The 19108-nt window shown below is 51.0% G+C and overlaps 1 protein-coding gene across 1 annotated transcript; it reads right to left on the bottom strand.

The window, feature by feature from the left end:
- Nucleotides 1-6035: 6035 nt before the first annotated feature.
- On the bottom strand, nt 6036-18671 carry LOC128278566 (beta-1,4-glucuronyltransferase 1). Its single transcript, XM_053017295.1, has 4 exons — nt 18541-18671; nt 16592-17613; nt 12799-12952; nt 6036-6320 (listed from the first exon to the last, which is right to left on the bottom strand). The coding sequence occupies exons 1-4, from the start codon at nt 18547-18549 to the stop codon at nt 6036-6038; spliced, it is 1470 nt and encodes a 489-aa protein (XP_052873255.1). The 5' UTR covers nt 18550-18671.
- Between the last annotated feature and the right edge of the window lie 437 nt (nt 18672-19108).

The following is a 19108-nucleotide window of genomic DNA, read 5'->3' as shown; positions in this document are numbered from 1 at the left end:
ATAAGTGGTAACGGTGGATAAATTTCCCACGCAACGAATCGATCGCTACACGCCGGGCAGGCTGTGCCGACCGAAGTCGAAAGTGCCATCCACCGGTGGATCCGGTGCCGAAACGCTGGGCCGGGCCGATGCTCTGGCCCCGGGAATGTCCCACAATAAAATTTCGTTGTACACTAACCATCATAAAATGCTGTAACATGTGCCTCCCCGGCGCAACGTTCGAGAAGGGCTGTATGTTTCTAAACTTTCGTGTATCGCGCTATCACGCCGTGCATTGTCCTTCGCTCGCGCGTCCTGTGAACAAGAACCCGGGGGCCTAGTGTGTGTGTGTGTGTGTGTGTGGATGTGCCAGTGTGCTTCGGCGTAGCCTCCCACCCCATTCTGTGGCCCCGATTGCGGGAAGGACGGCCGAATAGTGAAATCATTCAGCGGACGAAAAAAGGACCCCGCTCCGGTCGCCTCCACGAAAGCCCAACATAAATATGCATGCAAACAGGCTACAGTTGGCATATCTGGCACCGGCACTGCACGTCGGAACATGAAGAGGACAAGCGAAAAGAGAGAGACGAGAGGCGAGGGAGAAACGGGGATTGGAAAACGCTTTTCCAATATATCTTGGCAATGAATCGAGAAATAAACGTTTGCGTAGCTAAAGTACACTAATTCATTTTTATGTTTGCGCTCATCCTTTTTTAGGTTTTGTTTTCCGTTCCTAGTTTTTCCTCTTCTGCCGGTGGCGATGCTTTTCTAACAAACGCTCCACTCGACTCGGGCCGCTCGGTTGGGAGGTGGGGAAAAAGTTGCACTGGAGCCCACGATTGGCCAATGGCGGCCCGAAGGCTCTTTCTCTCGCTCGCGCTCTGTAGCCTCCAGCCCCGGGTTAGATGGTACGGGGACCGGTTTTGACAAAGCGCATCGGAAATCTATTATTTAACCGACTGTGGGTTAACCGGGGAGGAAAACGACTAGTGTGTAAAGGTGTAGCGAACGCAATCAGTGTGCGGATCGTCGGGAAAAACAATTAAGAAAAATTCATTTCCACCCGAAACGGTAAGCCATCGTACGGTCCCGGATTGCGTTCCGCGGCGTGGCAAGTGAACGTGTAACAAACGTGAGGTTTGCTTCCGTGCACAAGTCCCGATTGGTAGTAGAATCTTGTTTTGATGTTTTAAAGCTACCAAATCTCGGCAACTGGCAGCACAGCGGTGTTCAATTTTATGGCAAAATCTCAATGCCTTTGGCAAAATCTCAATGCTGAAACGTTAGTGTTTTGTGAGTACCGAAAGAAAATCTTTGATTTTTACAATGTCTGATATGCAAGTAACAGTGAACGTAGAACAAACGAACAATTGTTGCAGAAAGCATTCGCTAAACAAGGACAACCTAAACACCGAATAAGAATTGTGTTCAAGGAAAAATCGGAAAAGAATGAACACAAGAAGCGCCGCGAGCCACACCAACTGTTCAATTGTCAATAAAGCTATTTTAAAAGACCCAATTAAATGTATTTTAGTTATCGTGTTTATCTAACTTATTATTCAAAGTGACATTCCTTTCATTTGCTGTGTCGTTCAAATCTTCCAACCTTTAGTTCTAAAACTTTCGACTTCTTTTTAGACATTTTGCAAATTTTTCGTGAATATATTTCGATATACTCGAGGTATATCGTTCGGAACTCCCTGTTGTCACCTTACTTAGACCCTGAGCGACTTTTAGCGCCTTTGCTAAGTTTAACAGACCGCTCGGTGGACAACGTCTTGTATCGATAGATGAGATAGAAGCCGCAGTTGAAAGAAGAAGGACTAAGACTCGGAATGTTTCCAACGACGGAAGAAAGGTTATCAAAAGCTGACGCTATGTCAACCTGGTACGTTTCGAAAGTTATGGCAATAGACGAGCCACAATACACTGCTTTCAATGCAAAGCTCGCACCCACTGATCGAAAAGAACAACAAATTTGCAATCTCTATCGCCTGATCGCCCGTTCCGTTCGATTTGTCATCAACTCACCCACTCCGTTAATCCTCAAATGCTGCACGCTGCCCACATCGCCAAATTGCCAAAGGACGAACCGGCTCCGCCCACAACATACGCGAACCGGAGACCGACAACATAAGTAATCACGTCATTAGCATCGGGTGGCGGTGATCCCACCAAACGCGCTCTCCGGGGAGGATTCAATCAGATTGACGCTTGGACGTCGCACTTTACTTGTCGTGCATGGTTTAGGTCCCGGACAGTAGCAATTTAAATTAGATTCCCCTCGGCAAAAGGTCAATCCGGGACGGGCTTCTACCACGCGCCCTAAGTGCCGTGCCTTTCGAGCGGAACCGAGGCTTAACACCGCTTTGGACACGGGGGCGACCGGGGTGACCGAATCGGGCTCTAATCAGCTAAACCGAACCACCAACAAACGGCTCGACGGTGGACGTTGACGGTTTGTGGTCGGTGGCGAACGAAAGACGAACGACGGGCGACTTCTTGGCCAAGGACCCGTCCCCGTTCCGGTGCCCGCCGCGGAAACCCGGGGGCCACGGGTCAAATTAATCTGCGTGAAGATGCGTGTAAATTGGGTCAGGCGTGTAATTAATTGAAATTGGTGAATATCGACGACGACGACGACGGTGCCCTCGCCTCCCGGGCTGGCACTTGGCCTACGGGAAGAAGCGCACTGGTAACATTGATTTAAATTGTGGTTTCAGGCTCCAGCTCGAACGCTGCCATATGCTGCTGCCCCGCTCCGGCTACGATGGCTCCGGCTGCGGCTCCGTGATTGCCCTGGCTGGCTGGGTTCCCTTCGACAGCCATTTCCGGTTGCGGTTCGTCCGTTCGTCGGCGATCGCTTTCTCTCTCTGTCGGTGCAAGACCCGCCTCCCGGTGACCGGTGGCCGAGTGGCCGTTCCGGTCCAGCACGCACTCTGACTGGTTGGCTTCCACACAAAGAGGGAACCTCCGTAGGATTGAAATTTTCACGCATGAATACAAACCCACACACCGCTTCCGGTTTCCTGGGCCCGGGAATGGGCTCTATCGAGCCAATTCGAGTCCGTCTGTTCGCTTCGGCCGGCGACAGTGGGAAGAAATTAAAAAAAAAAAAAACACCCCAAAACCCTGGTCTGCTCTGTTGAATCGAGTGCGCGAGGCTCCAAGCCCCAACCAGCACACAATTAATACTTCCATCAGCGTGCTGAAGTGTTTTTCGTGGCCTTATCCGGGCGTCCAACAAACTAGATTTGGGAAAACTGGTACCCCGAAAAAGAAATAGGACAGCAAACACACAGACGCACACACGCGAGTGTGCTGGCAAAAAGTGGAATAAAAGCCGATCGAGTGTTCCGATGCACCGGAAGTGCACTGCATCGCTCCGGTTTAGCCCAATGCCGACGGGATTGTACTTTTTTTCGCTCTCTCTCTCTCTCTCTCTCTCTCTAGCTCGCACGCCATCGACTTCTAACCCAGAAGGCTGAGTGCTGAAGGTTCGAAGTACTATTTCTAGTACCATTAATCGACTGGATGCAAACACTGTCGGCCGCTCGGTCCGGGCCCACTGTGCGCACTCCCGCAATCGCAATCGACCACAATCGGCCGACCAATTGTGAATTCCCAATTTGCTAGTTTGCTCCGCACTCCGCTTCCGGTTCCGGTCTCTTCCGGAAACGCACACTGCAGCGGCTGCTGCTGCTGCTGCTGCTGCTGGCTTGGTGCACTTCACAGTGCAGCACTTCAATCCGGGATGATCCTGCCCCCCAACCGGGGGCGGCAAAGGCGGAGAAAAAGTGGATTGCACAATGGACTTCGGCACGATGGATCTTCTTATCGGAAGCCGGCGCTCTAGCTCGCCGTGGGCCAGCAAAAAGACAACTCGTGAGGTGATGAGGTAGAACCATTGTAGAAGACAGTCGTCACTTGAGCCAAAATTAGATCCCCATCTGGGCATCCCGGTCCCAGCGGTGGAGAGTGCGAGAGGCGGGGAAACATAATCGGACATCGCAATGATGTGCGAGATTTGAAATGGTGCTGCTGGACCTCTGCCGGAGAGCCTCTGTGTTTTTGTGGCTCTCGTTTCACGAGCGCCCATTGATTGCGTTTTTCCCCAAATCGATGGAAAGTTTGGTGATGATGTTTAATGCATAACCGTGTTTAAGCTTGGGGTTGATTGGGCGCTGGACGTTGGTCAACGATGGAGTTGTTTGCCAGCATCATCTGTGTTTTAGATTCGAAACTACTCTATTCCGTCGAGTCCCAGGGAACTCACTCAGGAAAGTGTTTGAGAGTTTACCGAACCGTTTTAGTGTACGCTTCCTTTCACAACTATTGGATCGCGTAGCAGAGGATGTAGGATAGAACAAAATGAAATCAAAATGAATTCAGTGAAACTTGGGTAAACTACCATGCGCCTCCATTCAAAGCACCATGCGCCTCCATTGAATGGAGCATTCATTTTGACATCGAAAACGCACGAGTTTTAAATCACAGAACATCCCTACTTCGTATCCATACGGTTCAACGTCACTATGGAAAAAAGTAACGCGACACTAGTTATAACTCATTCTTTGTTTTATTCATTCTTCATCAAAACGCGAAACGTATCGGGCGTACTTCCGATATCCGACCCACTCTTTGATTAGGCACAAATGTCAGAGACCAAAAACAATATCGGCCCCCATCCGAAAGTAATTCAAATTCAATATTATTGGTTTTTTGCTTAGTCTAAGCTCAAAGATTAATACGAGCATAAGTGACCAGCTATCGACTACTAAAAAACTGCATAATTTATTCAAATGAATAGTCCTTAAATGAACAAATATCAGAACCGTAAACTGCATTCAATCTTTAAAACAAATATTGGGAACATTGAACAGCAACGCTGGATGGTTTTTGCAATACCCAATACTAAAAAAAACTTGAATCACAACAGCGAAGCGGTACATCAAAACACCAACACGACCGGGTCGAAAAATTCTCACAATAATTTATTGTTAGCTTGTGGGTTGGCTTACAAAAAACAAAACTATATACACAATCTGATGAACATTAACGAACGGTTGTCACTTTGTTTATCATATTTGGTTTTTTGTTTGTTTCTTGCTGATAAAGCATTGGCAATTGTTTGACGGTACGTTACCTCGTGCGTGCGGTCACGCGTCCACGACCTAACACGCCCGACGGTCCGAAAGGACAGCTGCCGAATCGCTACATGTTCGCTCGCGGAAGATGCGTTAAGCACTTAACTTTAGCCACAGTTTCTTGTTAGATCCACACTCAGTATACTAATGCGAATGTTGCGTGTGTGTGTGTGTGCGTGTGTGCGCGAATAACGTGTTGGCAATGCGTTTCTAGTTCTAAATATCAATTATGCTCTCCCGTCTGGGCTCTCCGTCTCGATCTCGCTCTTTCTAGTAACCGAACAAAGTCTAAACCGAAGTCGACACAATAGAGAACAACAGGACTACGTTTGTAAATTTTGGAACGACAGCATATCTAAGCGGGTTAAATTACCGGTAGACCGTCACTGCAGTACCACTGCGCTCAGCTAGGACCCCGGTGTGGGGTGGCCAAAAACCAAAAAGAGAAATTTTATTAACATGTTTGTTTTCGCCAGTTTTTAACCACTGCACCACCACTGCTGTTGCACACCATCGTTCGGCCGGGATCGGTACGGCACGCGCGCCCCATGACGTCTTCATTGGCTCGTTAGGTGATTTCCTGCCTCCGATTTTGCTAGTTCGTTTGTTTGTTTATGTATCTGTTTCACTCGCGTTTTGGAGGCTAAATTGCACATTTACATTTTTATTTGCGCCTATCGACATCGCCGGCGCCAGGCCGTTCAAATTTGCTACATTTTATGCTACACTACACCCCGTGCTACGCGCGTGACACGCAGTTGACGCCACCCGGATGCCCCGCCGACACGCCAACTCCAGTCCCGTCAACTGTCTCGTCGCCGCGATTTCGATTCGATTTATGTTTCGTGGGTTTTTCGGGGATTTCGGTGTCGGTTTTTTTTTTTTTTTTGTTTGGCTCTTCCTCTATGTTCACGCTTTTCCGGCTCCAGCATTGCCGCCCGGTCCGCCTGGCCCGGCGGCGACCCCGGCCGCCGCTTGCTGCTTTGCCGTTTTCTTCGGCAGCAACATCCGCAGCGGGTCCTTGTGGTAGCGTGCGAACACCTCGCGCTTGAACACCTCGAAGTACTTACGATTGACGTTGTTCTGGCGCTCGCGCCACGCTGGCCGGCTCTTCTTGTTCTGCAGCCCCCAGTGGACGGTGAACAGTGGCGTCAGCACCTGGAACTGGTAGCCGGCCACGAACATTTCGTAAACCTGAGCACCAAACAGGGAAAAGGATGGAAACATTAATGGCTCTATCGGCTAATTTGTTGCAACCCGCAATTCCGCTTCAGAGTTTGGCGCAAACCTGAACAACAAACGGAAGGATACTAAAGGCCTTTAAACTCTACTCTTTAATGTGCAAAACCCAAAAGGAAAAAAACAGAACGTAATCGACCCGAAGATCGCATAGTGGTGCACTTTAGACGACGGCTGAGGAAAATGGGTCTCGGGACCCGTTAAATTGAAGCCCCTTTTCATTATGAAACAAACCACAAGTCACCAGCATCCCAAGAGTTGTGGTGCTCACCAGACATTCGAACCGAAAGGTTGCGCGGTGCAAATTGAATTTTTCACACGCCCCAAAACTTGTGATACGCCGCGCAACGGAGGCTCCCGTTTCACCATAAATTTCCACGCTTCGGTACCATAAAATATTGCCCAGCTTTATCGCACGACGGTAACAAGCCAGCATACGGCATCGGAGCTCCTCCGCCTCGGTGCGTCAACCGTTTGCTTCGTCGGAGCGACGTCTCGGCGGGTCACGTTCGCCGCCATCATCCACCAGAATCTTCACGTCGCAAACCCCTTCGATCCCGGCACTTCGAAGGCACATGATTGACCCTAGTGACTACCCGTTCCGGACCGGTCTTCCCTTCCGGACCGCGCTTCACGGGTACACGGATCGTAAAAGTCAAACCAAATTTCGTTGCCGAATTTGGAGAGCCTTCCCGACCCGACGCCAGTTTAGTGAGAACAATTTCCGATTGGTGGCTCGATACCAGTACGGGGGGAATACGTGTGTGTGTGTGTGTGTGTTTGTACGTGTTTTTCGTGCGCTACTTCGGCTACGGAAAGCGGACACTAAGACACACTGGCCACGGCTGCCAGGACCGACTTCATCTGAAGAGGCGCTGGCGTAGCAGATCGTGACGTATGGTTTACGTAACGCTTCCTCCCAGGACGTACACATGTTTGACAGTCCGCCTATGTTTATGCCACGCCGGCCACGCCACTTTCTCCACCACCGGCAGTCATAATTAAACTCGGCAACCGTCCGCGCTGAGCAAGCATAAAACCGGCAGCGACCGCTGGGTGCGTAAAGTTCTCCTCCTTTATGACTGCGCCGAGGGAGACACTCACCGAGGCTGAGTCGGGACCGTCGATAGATCACCTCGGCCCCGAACGGTGCACACGGTTTTTATTTTACTTTAATTTCCCCTTTTATACGAAAACCGATACTAAAACGGCGTGAGCCGGAGTGGCAGGAAGCACTTCCAGCACCAAAATTCACCCGCACGCCGGTTCCCGATAGTACGACGGTGCCCTGCGCCATCCATTTTCGCATCACCGCACACCTCTGCGCATAAATCTCGGCCCAGTCCGGATCGCGACGGTCGGTGGGCCACAGAAAAAGGGGTCCCTCTAAACTCCCCAAACAGCTGCACTATAAAAACAAAAGCGAACAACAAAAACTAACATCGCCGCCATAATGTGACACAAATTGAATCATATAATATTTATTGACCAAGCCATCCGAAGGAGCACGCAAACGGGCTCCACAGGCACGGGCTCCTGCCCAGAGTCAGGACATTTTATTTCAAACGGGGGCAGATTTTTATGCGCTCCGGGTCGGCCAGCACGACAAGTCCTGACCTTTTTCGTTCGCAGCACGCAGTGATAGAGAATTATGGCCACCAACCTTTTCGCCACCACGGCCAACCGGGCAAACGGCGTGCGTTTCGCATCTCATCACTTTCGTCCCGCGTACACGGCCACCACCACCACCGGGGAGCCATTTGGGGAGCCATTTCAGAGCGTCCGAGACGTTCGGAGCGGTCTCGCGCGATTGGTCGACTTTAGAAAACTCGACTTTTCCCGTTCGGCAGCGCACCGACCAGCGGCCGGCAGCGTTTTAATAGAGTTTTTATCAATTCCAAGCACGCCTCGCCTTTAGCGCCGAATGTCAGGCATAGCGGCGGTAGCGAGCGTCTCATAATCTTGGCCACGCCAAGCAGCGAAGGTGTCACCACCAACTACTGCTTAAGCTGAACAAATTTCACCTACAAACCGCAGGTGGTGGAAAAGGAGGAAAAGAAATCCCCGCGTGCGTGGGCACCTTCCGGAGAACACCCCAAAAACTTTAGAAGCAGCCGAGCAGAGCCGAGCCGGGAACGGCGGTTTGTAGCGCTGCACTAAAGAGATCATCAGTATTCAACCGTTACCTCTTTGGATCCCACCGCTGTTTCCCTGTGTGTGTGTGTTTATCTGTAGGCCATCGTCTTCTTGTTACTCGTTTGTTTTTTGTTTTACGAAAGTAAATTGGGAAGATTTTTTTCCTTTTATTGGATATTTGCTAGTCATTTTATGGCCGAACCCGACACCGGGCGAGTTACTTAACCTACCCACCAAGCCGGCCACGGCCGGTGTTCACTTCGGTCGAATATTATCCAAATAAAAGAGACACTAAACGACGGCCGTGAGCCACAGGGAGAGTGCAAGAGAGAGCGACAGGTCAAGGTGTCAAGTGTTGTACGCCGGTGAGTCCCGGACGGCACGGCACATCGGAAAGGGCCCTCGAGTAATAATTGGATTTTTAAATTATTCATGTAAGCTGATTGGAAATCGGGCTCAACAAAAACCGGAACGGAAGCGGGAAGCCGGCAAAGCGCGCCCACGAATCAAACAACCCTTGCCGGTTTACAGGCCAAAATCTATTGCCTTCTTTATCTTTATTTTGTTTTCGGAAGGATATAGCCGAAAAAAGAGGATGCCTAAAAGGCCCCTGGCAGTGAACAGGAAGCTCTTATTGAATGGCAGGAATCTTTCGAGTTCAATCATCTGATCTCGACTCATCATTCTTGCCACAGCCATGCACGGAAGGGAATTGTTCTGCATACAAACAGTAGAACGTAGAAGAAACTTTGAGAATCATCTTTTCTCTGATTATCTTTATAAGAAGGGTCTTATGAACAAAAGTTGGATTTTTATCTTTCAAAATAAAGCTAATTTGAAACCATGAAGCTTGAAGTCAGGTCCATATTGACAGATTACATCATAATCTGCGCATTTTGGCTCAGTGAAAAGGTTACCTTTTACGCTGTGCGATTTTGGGACAATCAAATGGCTTGAACGATATTTCTGTGATTTTTCTTAAAATGCATAAGGCATTAGCGTTTATTAAACTGCAAGTGGTAGTAGATCTAGTTTTGACGCAACACTATACGACCCTGCTTTGTTACGACGTTTTTTTTGGTGATTAATTCAACAAACAGCTTCGAAAGGTAATTCTTTCGAGAAGAAGAGTCTCCAGAAGTCAGCGAATGAGCGAATGCCAGCTAAGCCACCGAGTTTCAACATCGCGGCGAAAAATTGTTAGAATTAGTCAAGGTCTGTTTGCAAGAACTAGTATCGTTTACGTTGTAAAATAATAACAACAAAACTTTAACAGGATCGAATGTAGCCTTATCAAAACTCCGGAACTCACTATTAGTTGAAGATAGCCCTTTAAAAAAATTACTTCAGCGTAGATGAAAACAGAGTAAATTAAAGCTAATTGATTAAATCATTGTTTTCCTGTCACGTTCTAGTTATCTTCGTGTTGAACGAATCACGATCGTTCTTACCCGATCTTCATAAATTGTTACTCATCGCTCAAAGCGTTGTTCAGGTGTCTGATTCAGTCCGACAGCTAATAAGCTGATACTTTTACTTTAATATGATCAAATCAGAACCATCTTTCAAAGCCGTTTGACTTTACAAAACGGATGTCGCTTTCGGTGCGACCCGCATAAACTGTAAGACACACCCATTCGGACCTGAAATTATCTTTAAACATCGCACGGCTCCTTCGCTGCACCGGTTCCGGTGCAGTGCGCGTGAACTGCTCCTGCGCCGCTTCCGGCGTCATTCGTCACACTGTGACAACCGGTGTCGCGCGCACGGGAACAAGAAAATTTGCATGCTAATGAAAATTATGAACTCTCATGGCTCATGCCGGTGTGAAACAACTGACCGGGGCCCCCGGGCGTTGGGTTGGGTGGTATCAAAAACCTCTTCCGGGACGGTGAAAAGTATGAGAGTGACGGCGAAGAAAAGTGCGCCACGAGTGTGTGTGTGTGTGTGTGCGCAGCGTGTGCCGTAATTAAGGCGACATAAAAACCGGAAAAAGCGAAATCGTGCCTGAAATGAAATGAAAACACAAGCGTCTGGCCCCCGAAGGAGTCGTTTGCCGGATCGCGGATTATTTCGTTTATTCCGTGATCCATCGCGTCCGCCGCTGGCTGAGCACTGGGCACACTGCCACGTCACAAGCAGCAACGCCACTCGAAATCGGAAGTGCTGCTGCTGCTGCATATGTCCACCCGGATGCTTCTTGTTTGACTAGCGCGCTCTCCTAAAACTAAAAACAAAAAGGAAAATCCTTTGCGAGGTACCACCACCAAAGCTGAAAATGAAATACGAACCGCGGGCAAAGCACACTTCAAGGCAGCCACACCGACCGGCCACCAGCGGGTTGCATGTCGATAAAGGATAACGAAGGACGCCAAAGCGACGGCGGCGGACGGTTGCGAGAGAAAGAGAGAGAGTGTGTAAAAAACGACACCAACGACGACAACGGCGCTGCATCTCGCCGAGTGCACCGAAGCGTGAAACTAATTTCCATAGCCAATTTGCAATCGCTGGGATGCAAGCGCTGTGGGTCCTGGGCGGGAACAGCTCGACTGCTGAACACGCTCAAGTGCGGTGATTTGTCTTGTTTCGGAGTCCGGCACAGAACCAGCACACACACACACGCTGAACGCCCGCAGCGAGGCGATGTCTGCGAGGCGATAGTTTGGCAGATACTCCCGGCCGTGGAATAATCTCCTTCATCGTCCATCGCCGCCGCAGTAAAAAAATGGCCGCTGAAAACTCGCATCTTCAAAAGGAACTTTTAATTTCCCGCCCAAGCCGCGTTCGCAAAGGAACGGCTTAGTCGGGAGCATCTGATCCGAACACCGACCGACCGACACGCGGACCCGGAAGCATAGAAAGTGCCAAGCCAAGATGAAGGTGAAGTTCCACACCGCCTCCCACTACGAACCGGGAACTGGACGATGATTTATCGGCGAAACGGGACGATCCTCACGGCCGCAGTCGGCAGGAGGATCGAAATTTTTGCCCTAATCAATGAACCGAATTCATGGCGCCGGAAAGAATGGGCAGGAGAAAATCAACGTTCGATCGAAGAAAAGAAAACTTTTGCGCTGGCCGTGGTGGCAAACCAGCAGACCACGGTAGGGAACGTGGAAGACCTCTGCTCTTTAACGGCAATTAATTTCGTGGACCACCGCAGTCGCTCGCAGGTCAAGATAGGTTTGATACAAATTTTATTGTGTTCACCTGCTTATACAAGCCCTTTTCTGTTGTAATGTTCAAAGCAGGGACAAGCCCTTTATATTGAATCTTAAAAGTTTGAATGTAATGCTAACATGGGCTACGGAAGATGCTCTGTTCAAAAGCCTTTAGAACTTTTGTGTTTTTTTTTGCGAAAACCCATTTTATTTATTAGAGAAGTTAAAAACAAAAGCAAAAACATTGGGCAGTCACAGGACGCCAAATCTGGCGAATACGGTAGCTCTCCCCTCAGCGTCCTCTCTGATAGTGATTCGACGATTGACCAACACTATTTTCACCAAGTCCTTCATGTTTTCCAATGTTCTTCCGAACTTCCTTTGACGTCCTCTGAATTACTCGGCCCTCTGCTCCGCTAAACGTTGCCTAAGGCCTAAAGTAGCTTCACCGTAAGCAACCAAACACGTACTTTGGCCGCTAAAACTTACTTTGCTAAAACGGGGTAATTGACCCAATTTCCAATTACTGCGAGACGATTTCCGTTAACTACAGCAACATTTTTCGATTGATTTACAAAATTATCCGTGTTAAAGTTTCGTAAAGTTTCTGAGTTACGTTCAGTAAAAAATCCAACAACGGACCACAAATCATGATTCTTTTGGCACTTCATTCGCCCAGAGCGAGTAAAGGATGTTATGCGTTTGTACATTGTGCGTATTGCGTTTGTACCAAGTACCTTTGCAGCGCAACACGTTTCCCACAACAACCGAGCTGGCCGAGCCCCACAATGTTTAATTTATATGCAAATACATTTTACAGGGTAATGCACATTAAAATTCAAAGTCAATTGGGCCCCGTGTGCGTGTTCCGATGTATTGAATGAAAACAAATTTAAAAACAATAGAAACCAAACAGACAGCCAGCGGTGTCGAGTGGCGGTGGAACGGGTTCGGTTACTTTATGCAAAAACCGACCACCCCGTTCTGAGCATCACGGCGTGAGCTTTACTTTAACGGCGTTAACGATTGTTTGGCTCCCTTTTAATCGGCCTTCCTTATTAAGCATAATCAACCCCGTTATGTCAAGGGCTGGCGCTTGAGCGGATGTAACAACAACAACAACTAGAGGGGCTCACCTGCGTGTTGCGCGTGTAGCCGTAGCCAAGGAACCGCTCGTCGTGGGGTGGCACCGTGTCGGGTGCAACATAAAACGGTTCGTACAGAAACTCGAAGTTCGTCACGTTGTGCGATACTTTCGTCTCGTCGTTCTCGGCAATCTCCGCCTGCCACCTGCCGCCCAAAGAAGGAGAAAAAAAGAGAGATAGAGAAGAAAGAGTTAGTGCGGCGAAACCGGAGAGACCCACCCACCGAAGGCTCTGCCGTCTCCATCGATCATTAACCGATTAAAACTTCTTAACCGGTCGTAAAAATTGCAGTCTTCTGCAACCAATCAGGTCCGGATGCCGCCGAAGGCCGGCCGGGTGGGCGAGCAGAAAACGGATGTGTTTAAAATGCGATGCGATCGATGCTCGGGGGGCCTCTCCTTCATTGTTCCACCCGTGGTCGGGCTCGCAAAATATGAGCCGAAGCCGCCCACGGCCCCATATTTCGCTGCGTTCAAGGACCATCGACGTCGAGAGATGATGATGGCCTTAAACGATGGCAGAAACGAGCCGCAGACGGGTTCGGGTCCCAGGTGGCCTCGGGTTCCCTAGGCAGCAGCAGCGTCCGGAAAATCAGAGCATCTCGCGCCGTTTACGAGCCCCTAAATTAGAGAACTTATTTCGATTCGGGGTGCTTCCGGGCGCCCGTCAAGCTGCTGCTGTCGTGCGGTTCTCGGCTGCCAACCGCAAAACAAGAGCCCAAGAACCGCCATTAAAGCGTCCGCGCCAGACACGGGACCCGCAGAACCGGCGGGCTGCCGTTTCCTTCCGAGAGCATAAATTATCGTAAAAACCTTACTTTGAGCAATAACTGTTGGGCCGCCACCGACAGTTCCGGTCGCCAATTGGATCGCGTAGCAAATGGTCGCGGGCGCGTCAATGCGATAGGAAGACGGTATCTGGTCAGGCTCCGAGGCTACGGATTTTACGGTTTTTTTCGGGCTGCCACTTCACCGCCATATAGCCGAACAGCCTGTGGACGGCGGCGGCGGCGGCGACGAGGGGTTTTATGGCTTAATTGTTTAATGGCAGCCGAACGGGGTGTATAAGTTTTGTGCCTTTAGCGCGCCCTGACCGGCACAGCTGACCGAAGGCAGATTTAGAGTTGGCTGGGGTTTGGGCCTGGACGGGCTTCGAGAAACCCTTTTTTTTCTCGGGGTTCCGGGTGGCCGATTTTCTATTTCGCGCCACCACCAGCAATGGTGGGAGCATCTTTTTTTATTAAATTTTAACGACTTATTAATGGCCCTGACAGGTTGGGAATGTATTCCGGTGGGGAGGGCACAATAAAATAGGGTCCCTGAATAATGGAACATTAGGCGCCAATACGGAACACAGCCCAGGAGCATGAGACACAAGAAACAAGCGCAACAAAATGAACCATTTATTGAGGAAAGAACCTATAAAACCATGAATAAATAAATAACTAATAATACAGGAAATAAAAGAACATAACAATGTGGCCAAAAAGTAACGGAAATTTTGATTTTGAACTAGTTTGAGATTTCGATAGGGAAAGATGTTTTTTATTTCTACGCTGGCAACACTGACATCAACATTTGTGTCAAATTATACGTTGAAATCCTAATTAGTGTATGCGGTACGGGTCCTTTTGTAAACACTTAAAAGTGAATTCTTCGTTTTTCATAATGTCAGAAACTGTTCAACAATGTGAGTCTGGAATGAAATTTATGCTGCCAAAAAGGATCAAAATATAGCAGGAGGCCTTCGGTGAGCAAGCTTTATCGAAAACAGTCGTTTAAAAGAGGTACAAAATGTTCAAAAAGGGTCGGGAAACCGTTAAAGACGAAGCACGGCCAGGACGACCGTCAACATTAACTATTGACCCACACATCAATAAAATCAAAGACTTGGTGCTCCAAAATCGATCGATCGTTGGACAGTCCGAGAGGTTACTGACCTTGCCGGAATATCGAAAGGATCAGAGGAATCCATTTTGAGTAACCATTTGGGCCTCAGAAAAGTGAAGTGTCGATTAGTGCCTAAAGCGTGATGTTTTTGCATCACATTTTCGAGATAATTTTAACGCCACCTCAACCCAGATCGTTGAGCAAACAACAAAATAATGAAAATAAAGAAAAATACTAACACAGGCAGGTCCTGGCCCATGACATGACAGTACAGGTCGAAGGCTCTCCGTAGAAGCTCAGCCTTACCTGGGATTTGAGCAAGCTGCGGAGAATCTCAGCCAAGGTACTGTCTAGCAGTTCGCCTTCGTCTCGCCAGGCTCCGGTGGGCTGATCATGTCATGAGCATGGCGGACGACGAAGCATGATGGACAGAGGCTAGGATGCGGTAGACACCATTTGACCAACAACACGTTCCGCAAGTTTTCACATTAATCCTAACGTTAGCGACTCGCACAGAACATCAAATTAAACCGAACTTCTTCAGTCCTCACGAGTGAGCACCCGCCACAAGTGCCTCCCGTGCCATACTTGTCGGCCCATCAGTTCGTTTATGATCGTTCGTTGAACGAACGCCGAACGAATTTGTGTGTTTTTGCTTTTGGGCTTTTGGGCGTCATAAAACGGTGCGTCCTGCACTGGTCCCCTCTCGATTTTGACGAAAGCCAACTAGCGAAGGGATCCTTACGCACACACGGACGGGCGGACGGGTGGTCGTAAATATTCGTACAACTTTCACTGACCACACTCGGACACCGGACGGATTGCGTCGGAACATTTGCACACACACACACACATACAGCCGGAGATAAAAGGAACCAATCAATTTCCCGTCCCGCGTACGCTGCCCGCGCACGTCCGAAATAGTCATAATAAGGCCAATTAAATCCTTTACCATCCGCTATCGGATCTATCCATTTCATCTGATTGGAACGGTACTTCCGCCGCCGCCGCCCCCATCGGTGGAATGACCACCGATGATGGCGTGATAAATTCGCCCACTCCCGGCCGCCTCCTCAGTCAGCGTCATGGGGGTGGTTTAATGTTGACCCCCGACGACGACACCGACCATACCGATGATCGGTTTTCTTAACCGATCGTCCGGAGCGGCGAAAAGGGGTGGCCGGGAGGGGGGCTCTGACCCCGGGAATTAATGAGTAGCGGGCATGATAAATAACGGGGTGGTCCACCGGGCGTGGGTGAGTGGCCCGGGCACGTGGTCATAAATCTTGATGCTTCTTCACGCCCTTCGTCACGCTCCTGAGCGACCGATCGGTGCGGTGTCGATGTGATTGTTACACGCCGTAAACGCGCGCCGGGCCGCGGGAAACCCGTGGCCGGAAGGGCCCATCCATTCCTGGAGAATATGTTGTTGTCCGGGCTTATCGGGCGTACAGGCGACGGTGTAAGTACCCGGGCGTAAACCCGAAACACTTATCACGCGGTACTAAAATCAATTTATCTCGGCGGAGGAGGTGGCTGCTGCCTTTGTCCTGTCTCTCTTTCTCTCGTGTGTCTCTATGCCTATGCCTCCATCGGAACTAAACGGAGCTTTGCAAATCATCATCATCGTCCAGTTGGGTCCAGGGATTACACAACAAACACATCCTTCGCCGGTTTGTGGTTTCCGGGCGGTAGCCGACCGAGGCCGGGTAGCCGGAACCCCCAAACCCTCCCCACAGCCGATTGTCGCATTTTAGGACCCGGCAGCGAGTTGGGCAGTTCTTGGGACGAGTTGGGAAAACAGTTGCAGGGCCACATTGTCGATCTCGGTTGAAGGCGGCTTCAGATTGAGCAGCACCCCTTCCCGCGCTCCCCCCGCCGGCCACTACACTTACCTCGAAAAGTTCGTCGCGAACTGGTTGTAGATAAACACCTTGTGGTGGAACGGGCGCGCCAGGCCCTTGTTCGCGAGCCGGATGAGGTCAGTCTTGTTGCGCGGGAAGCGCACCCGCTCGTCCAGCTCGTACGTTGGCACAACGAATGCGGTCAGCTGGTGGTGGTGGTGGTGCTGCTGCTGTTGGTTTCCCGCCCCGCCCGGTTTCTGGCGGCGGAGAAAGCGGTCCAGCTGCTCGGCGAAGCTGACGCTCGGCACGATGTCGACGTCGGTGAGGAACACGTACCCGCTCTGGCAGCCCTTGCGGGCGACGTTGCGCAGATGGTTCTGCGGGTACGGGTTCTTGATGCGCCACTTGCTCGTGTCGGGGCGGCGCTGCCGCAGCAGCTCGTTCAGCGTCGCCTCCGGTTTGGCACAATCGAACCGGGTGAAGTCGCCCACGTGCACGCTCTGCAGGTGCGTCGGGGGCCGCTCCCGCGGCAGGACGAGGTGGAAGCTGACCCGCTCCCGGATCGGCCGGAAGCAGCTGCGCAGGTACGACAGGTAGAGCTGCACCAGGTACAGCTCGTCGTTGCCGGCGGCGAAGATGGCGGCCGACAGCGGACCGGACCAGTGGTGGGCGACCTGGACCAGCGAGTAGATCTTCTCCAGCGAGGCCTGCGTCGCCAGGCACACGGTGTACGCGGCCGACAGCTCCGGGAACCGCTCGCCGACGACGGCGTAGTCGAAGATCTTGTACAGCCGCCGCGCGTCCCAGCGACCGAGCCGCAGATCGAGCCCGGAGAAGACGGCCTTATCCGTACCGTTCGCCAGCCCGTCCGCCAGCACGTACTCCAGGCAGGTGGCCGGCGTGAGGACGGGGGCCCGCGGTACCATCGAGACGCCGTCCTCGCCGGTACCGCCGCCACCGCCACCGTACTGGTTGCACTGGTCGCCGCTGTGCAGCAGCCGGACGGTGAGAAACACATTGGAAAGGGTCAGTGCCAGCACGCTCGCAATACTGAGGTTCCAGAGGCGGCATGTCTGGGGGCGGAGAAGGAGGAGAAGAGAAACGAAAGGTGGTGAAGGTATCAACACACTTGTGGAGGTGGTCCAATCCGGAGTCCGGAGTTCCTGAAGGTCCGGGGTTAGCGAAGCAAAGTTTTTATTCTGTTTGTTTACTTCACCCCGCCACTGGGTGGCGACGGGGGTGACATCCCCCTCTTGATTGGGTTGGGCGCGGCCGCGGGTTAATGCTATTTTCGATCATTTTCACCTTTTCCACCCAATGCCCAGCGTCGCATCGAACTGATTGCGAATGCGTGCCGGGGAAGCAAATTGGCGGCTGCGAGCTGCGGGCCGTGGCCTACCACCCTCACACCCACCCACGGACAACTGTTGCATAATTTATGGGCAACGGTGGACAATTTTTATCCCGCCTTAACCCCACGCACCCGTAAGGACTAATCAAAATGCAAAGCAGCCGAGACACTCGGCCGGGCGCAAAAGTTTCCGCCCAGGTGAACCCGGGGCGGGCGACGGGCGATGGCCGTGGTGCGGCCGATCAGCGAGGGATTATTCAAATCCCGCGCACCGACCGGCGGCGGCGGCGGCTGAATAAGAATTCATCCGTTTCGAAGAATTATGAAACGCGATTAGTCATGCCCGCCATTATTTAATTTCGCCAACTGCCACCTCGGCCGCGCTTCGCCCGGTCACATTTATCAATCAGGATTATCAGGGGAAGGATCCATTCCGAGGGAGGGGATTCGACAGCAGCTACTCGGTCCATCAGTCTTCGTAGGAGCGCGCCGCCGGGTGCAGCCATTTGTCAAAAAAGGGTGGACCCTGCAGAGCCCCAGCCGTTTGACGGCCACGGCACCAGAAGTGCCATGTCTTGAGATGAGATGAAGAACCCAGTGCCTAGCCGTGTCCGCACGGCAGCTACGGCATGTTCGAAGCCTCACGTACCTGAAACATTGATTACGATTGCTGGTTTCTGACACGTCCGGAGGATAAAATGTTCATCACTTCGCGCCCAGCAGAGCCTGCACCTGATCGGTTCGAGCTGGTTCTCGTTCGGGTCCTGTTCACCGTGCCTAGCGTCGCCGTAGGCCGTTGCTGTCGGTACGTAGTTGTCAAACCGTTCAATTCTTTCTCGTGGCACTCCGTGCCCGGTGCTGGTGGTGCGCTAGTGAGAAGCTTGGCATTGTTTGCAGCTGTCAAGTGTGAAGCGAATCTGGGAGCGCTCCGGTCGTCGTCGTCGTCGTGTCTAGTGCACCGCGTTACTGCTGTGGCGAGCCAACTTCAGTAATTACGCATTTCATCGCAATGTTCCACACAACGGTTGTGATCGATTCATTCGGCTCTCGGCCTGGCGTGAAGTGACAAAAAAGAATCCCTCCGACCGCGTACCGATAAAGAAAGGAAATCAATTTATCGATCGCACGGCGAAGGATGCGCCCGTTGTGTCTGTGTCAGTGTTTGCTGAACGCACCCCGTCCACGTGCGTATTTGGGCCGTTTCTGACTCACGGGGC

Source organism: Anopheles cruzii, chromosome 2 (assembly GCF_943734635.1).
Source record: "Anopheles cruzii chromosome 2, idAnoCruzAS_RS32_06, whole genome shotgun sequence".
NCBI lineage: Eukaryota > Metazoa > Arthropoda > Insecta > Diptera > Culicidae > Anopheles > Anopheles cruzii.
The sequence above is the reverse complement of the archived record's forward strand: the minus strand, read 5'-3'. Positions and strand labels throughout refer to the sequence as shown.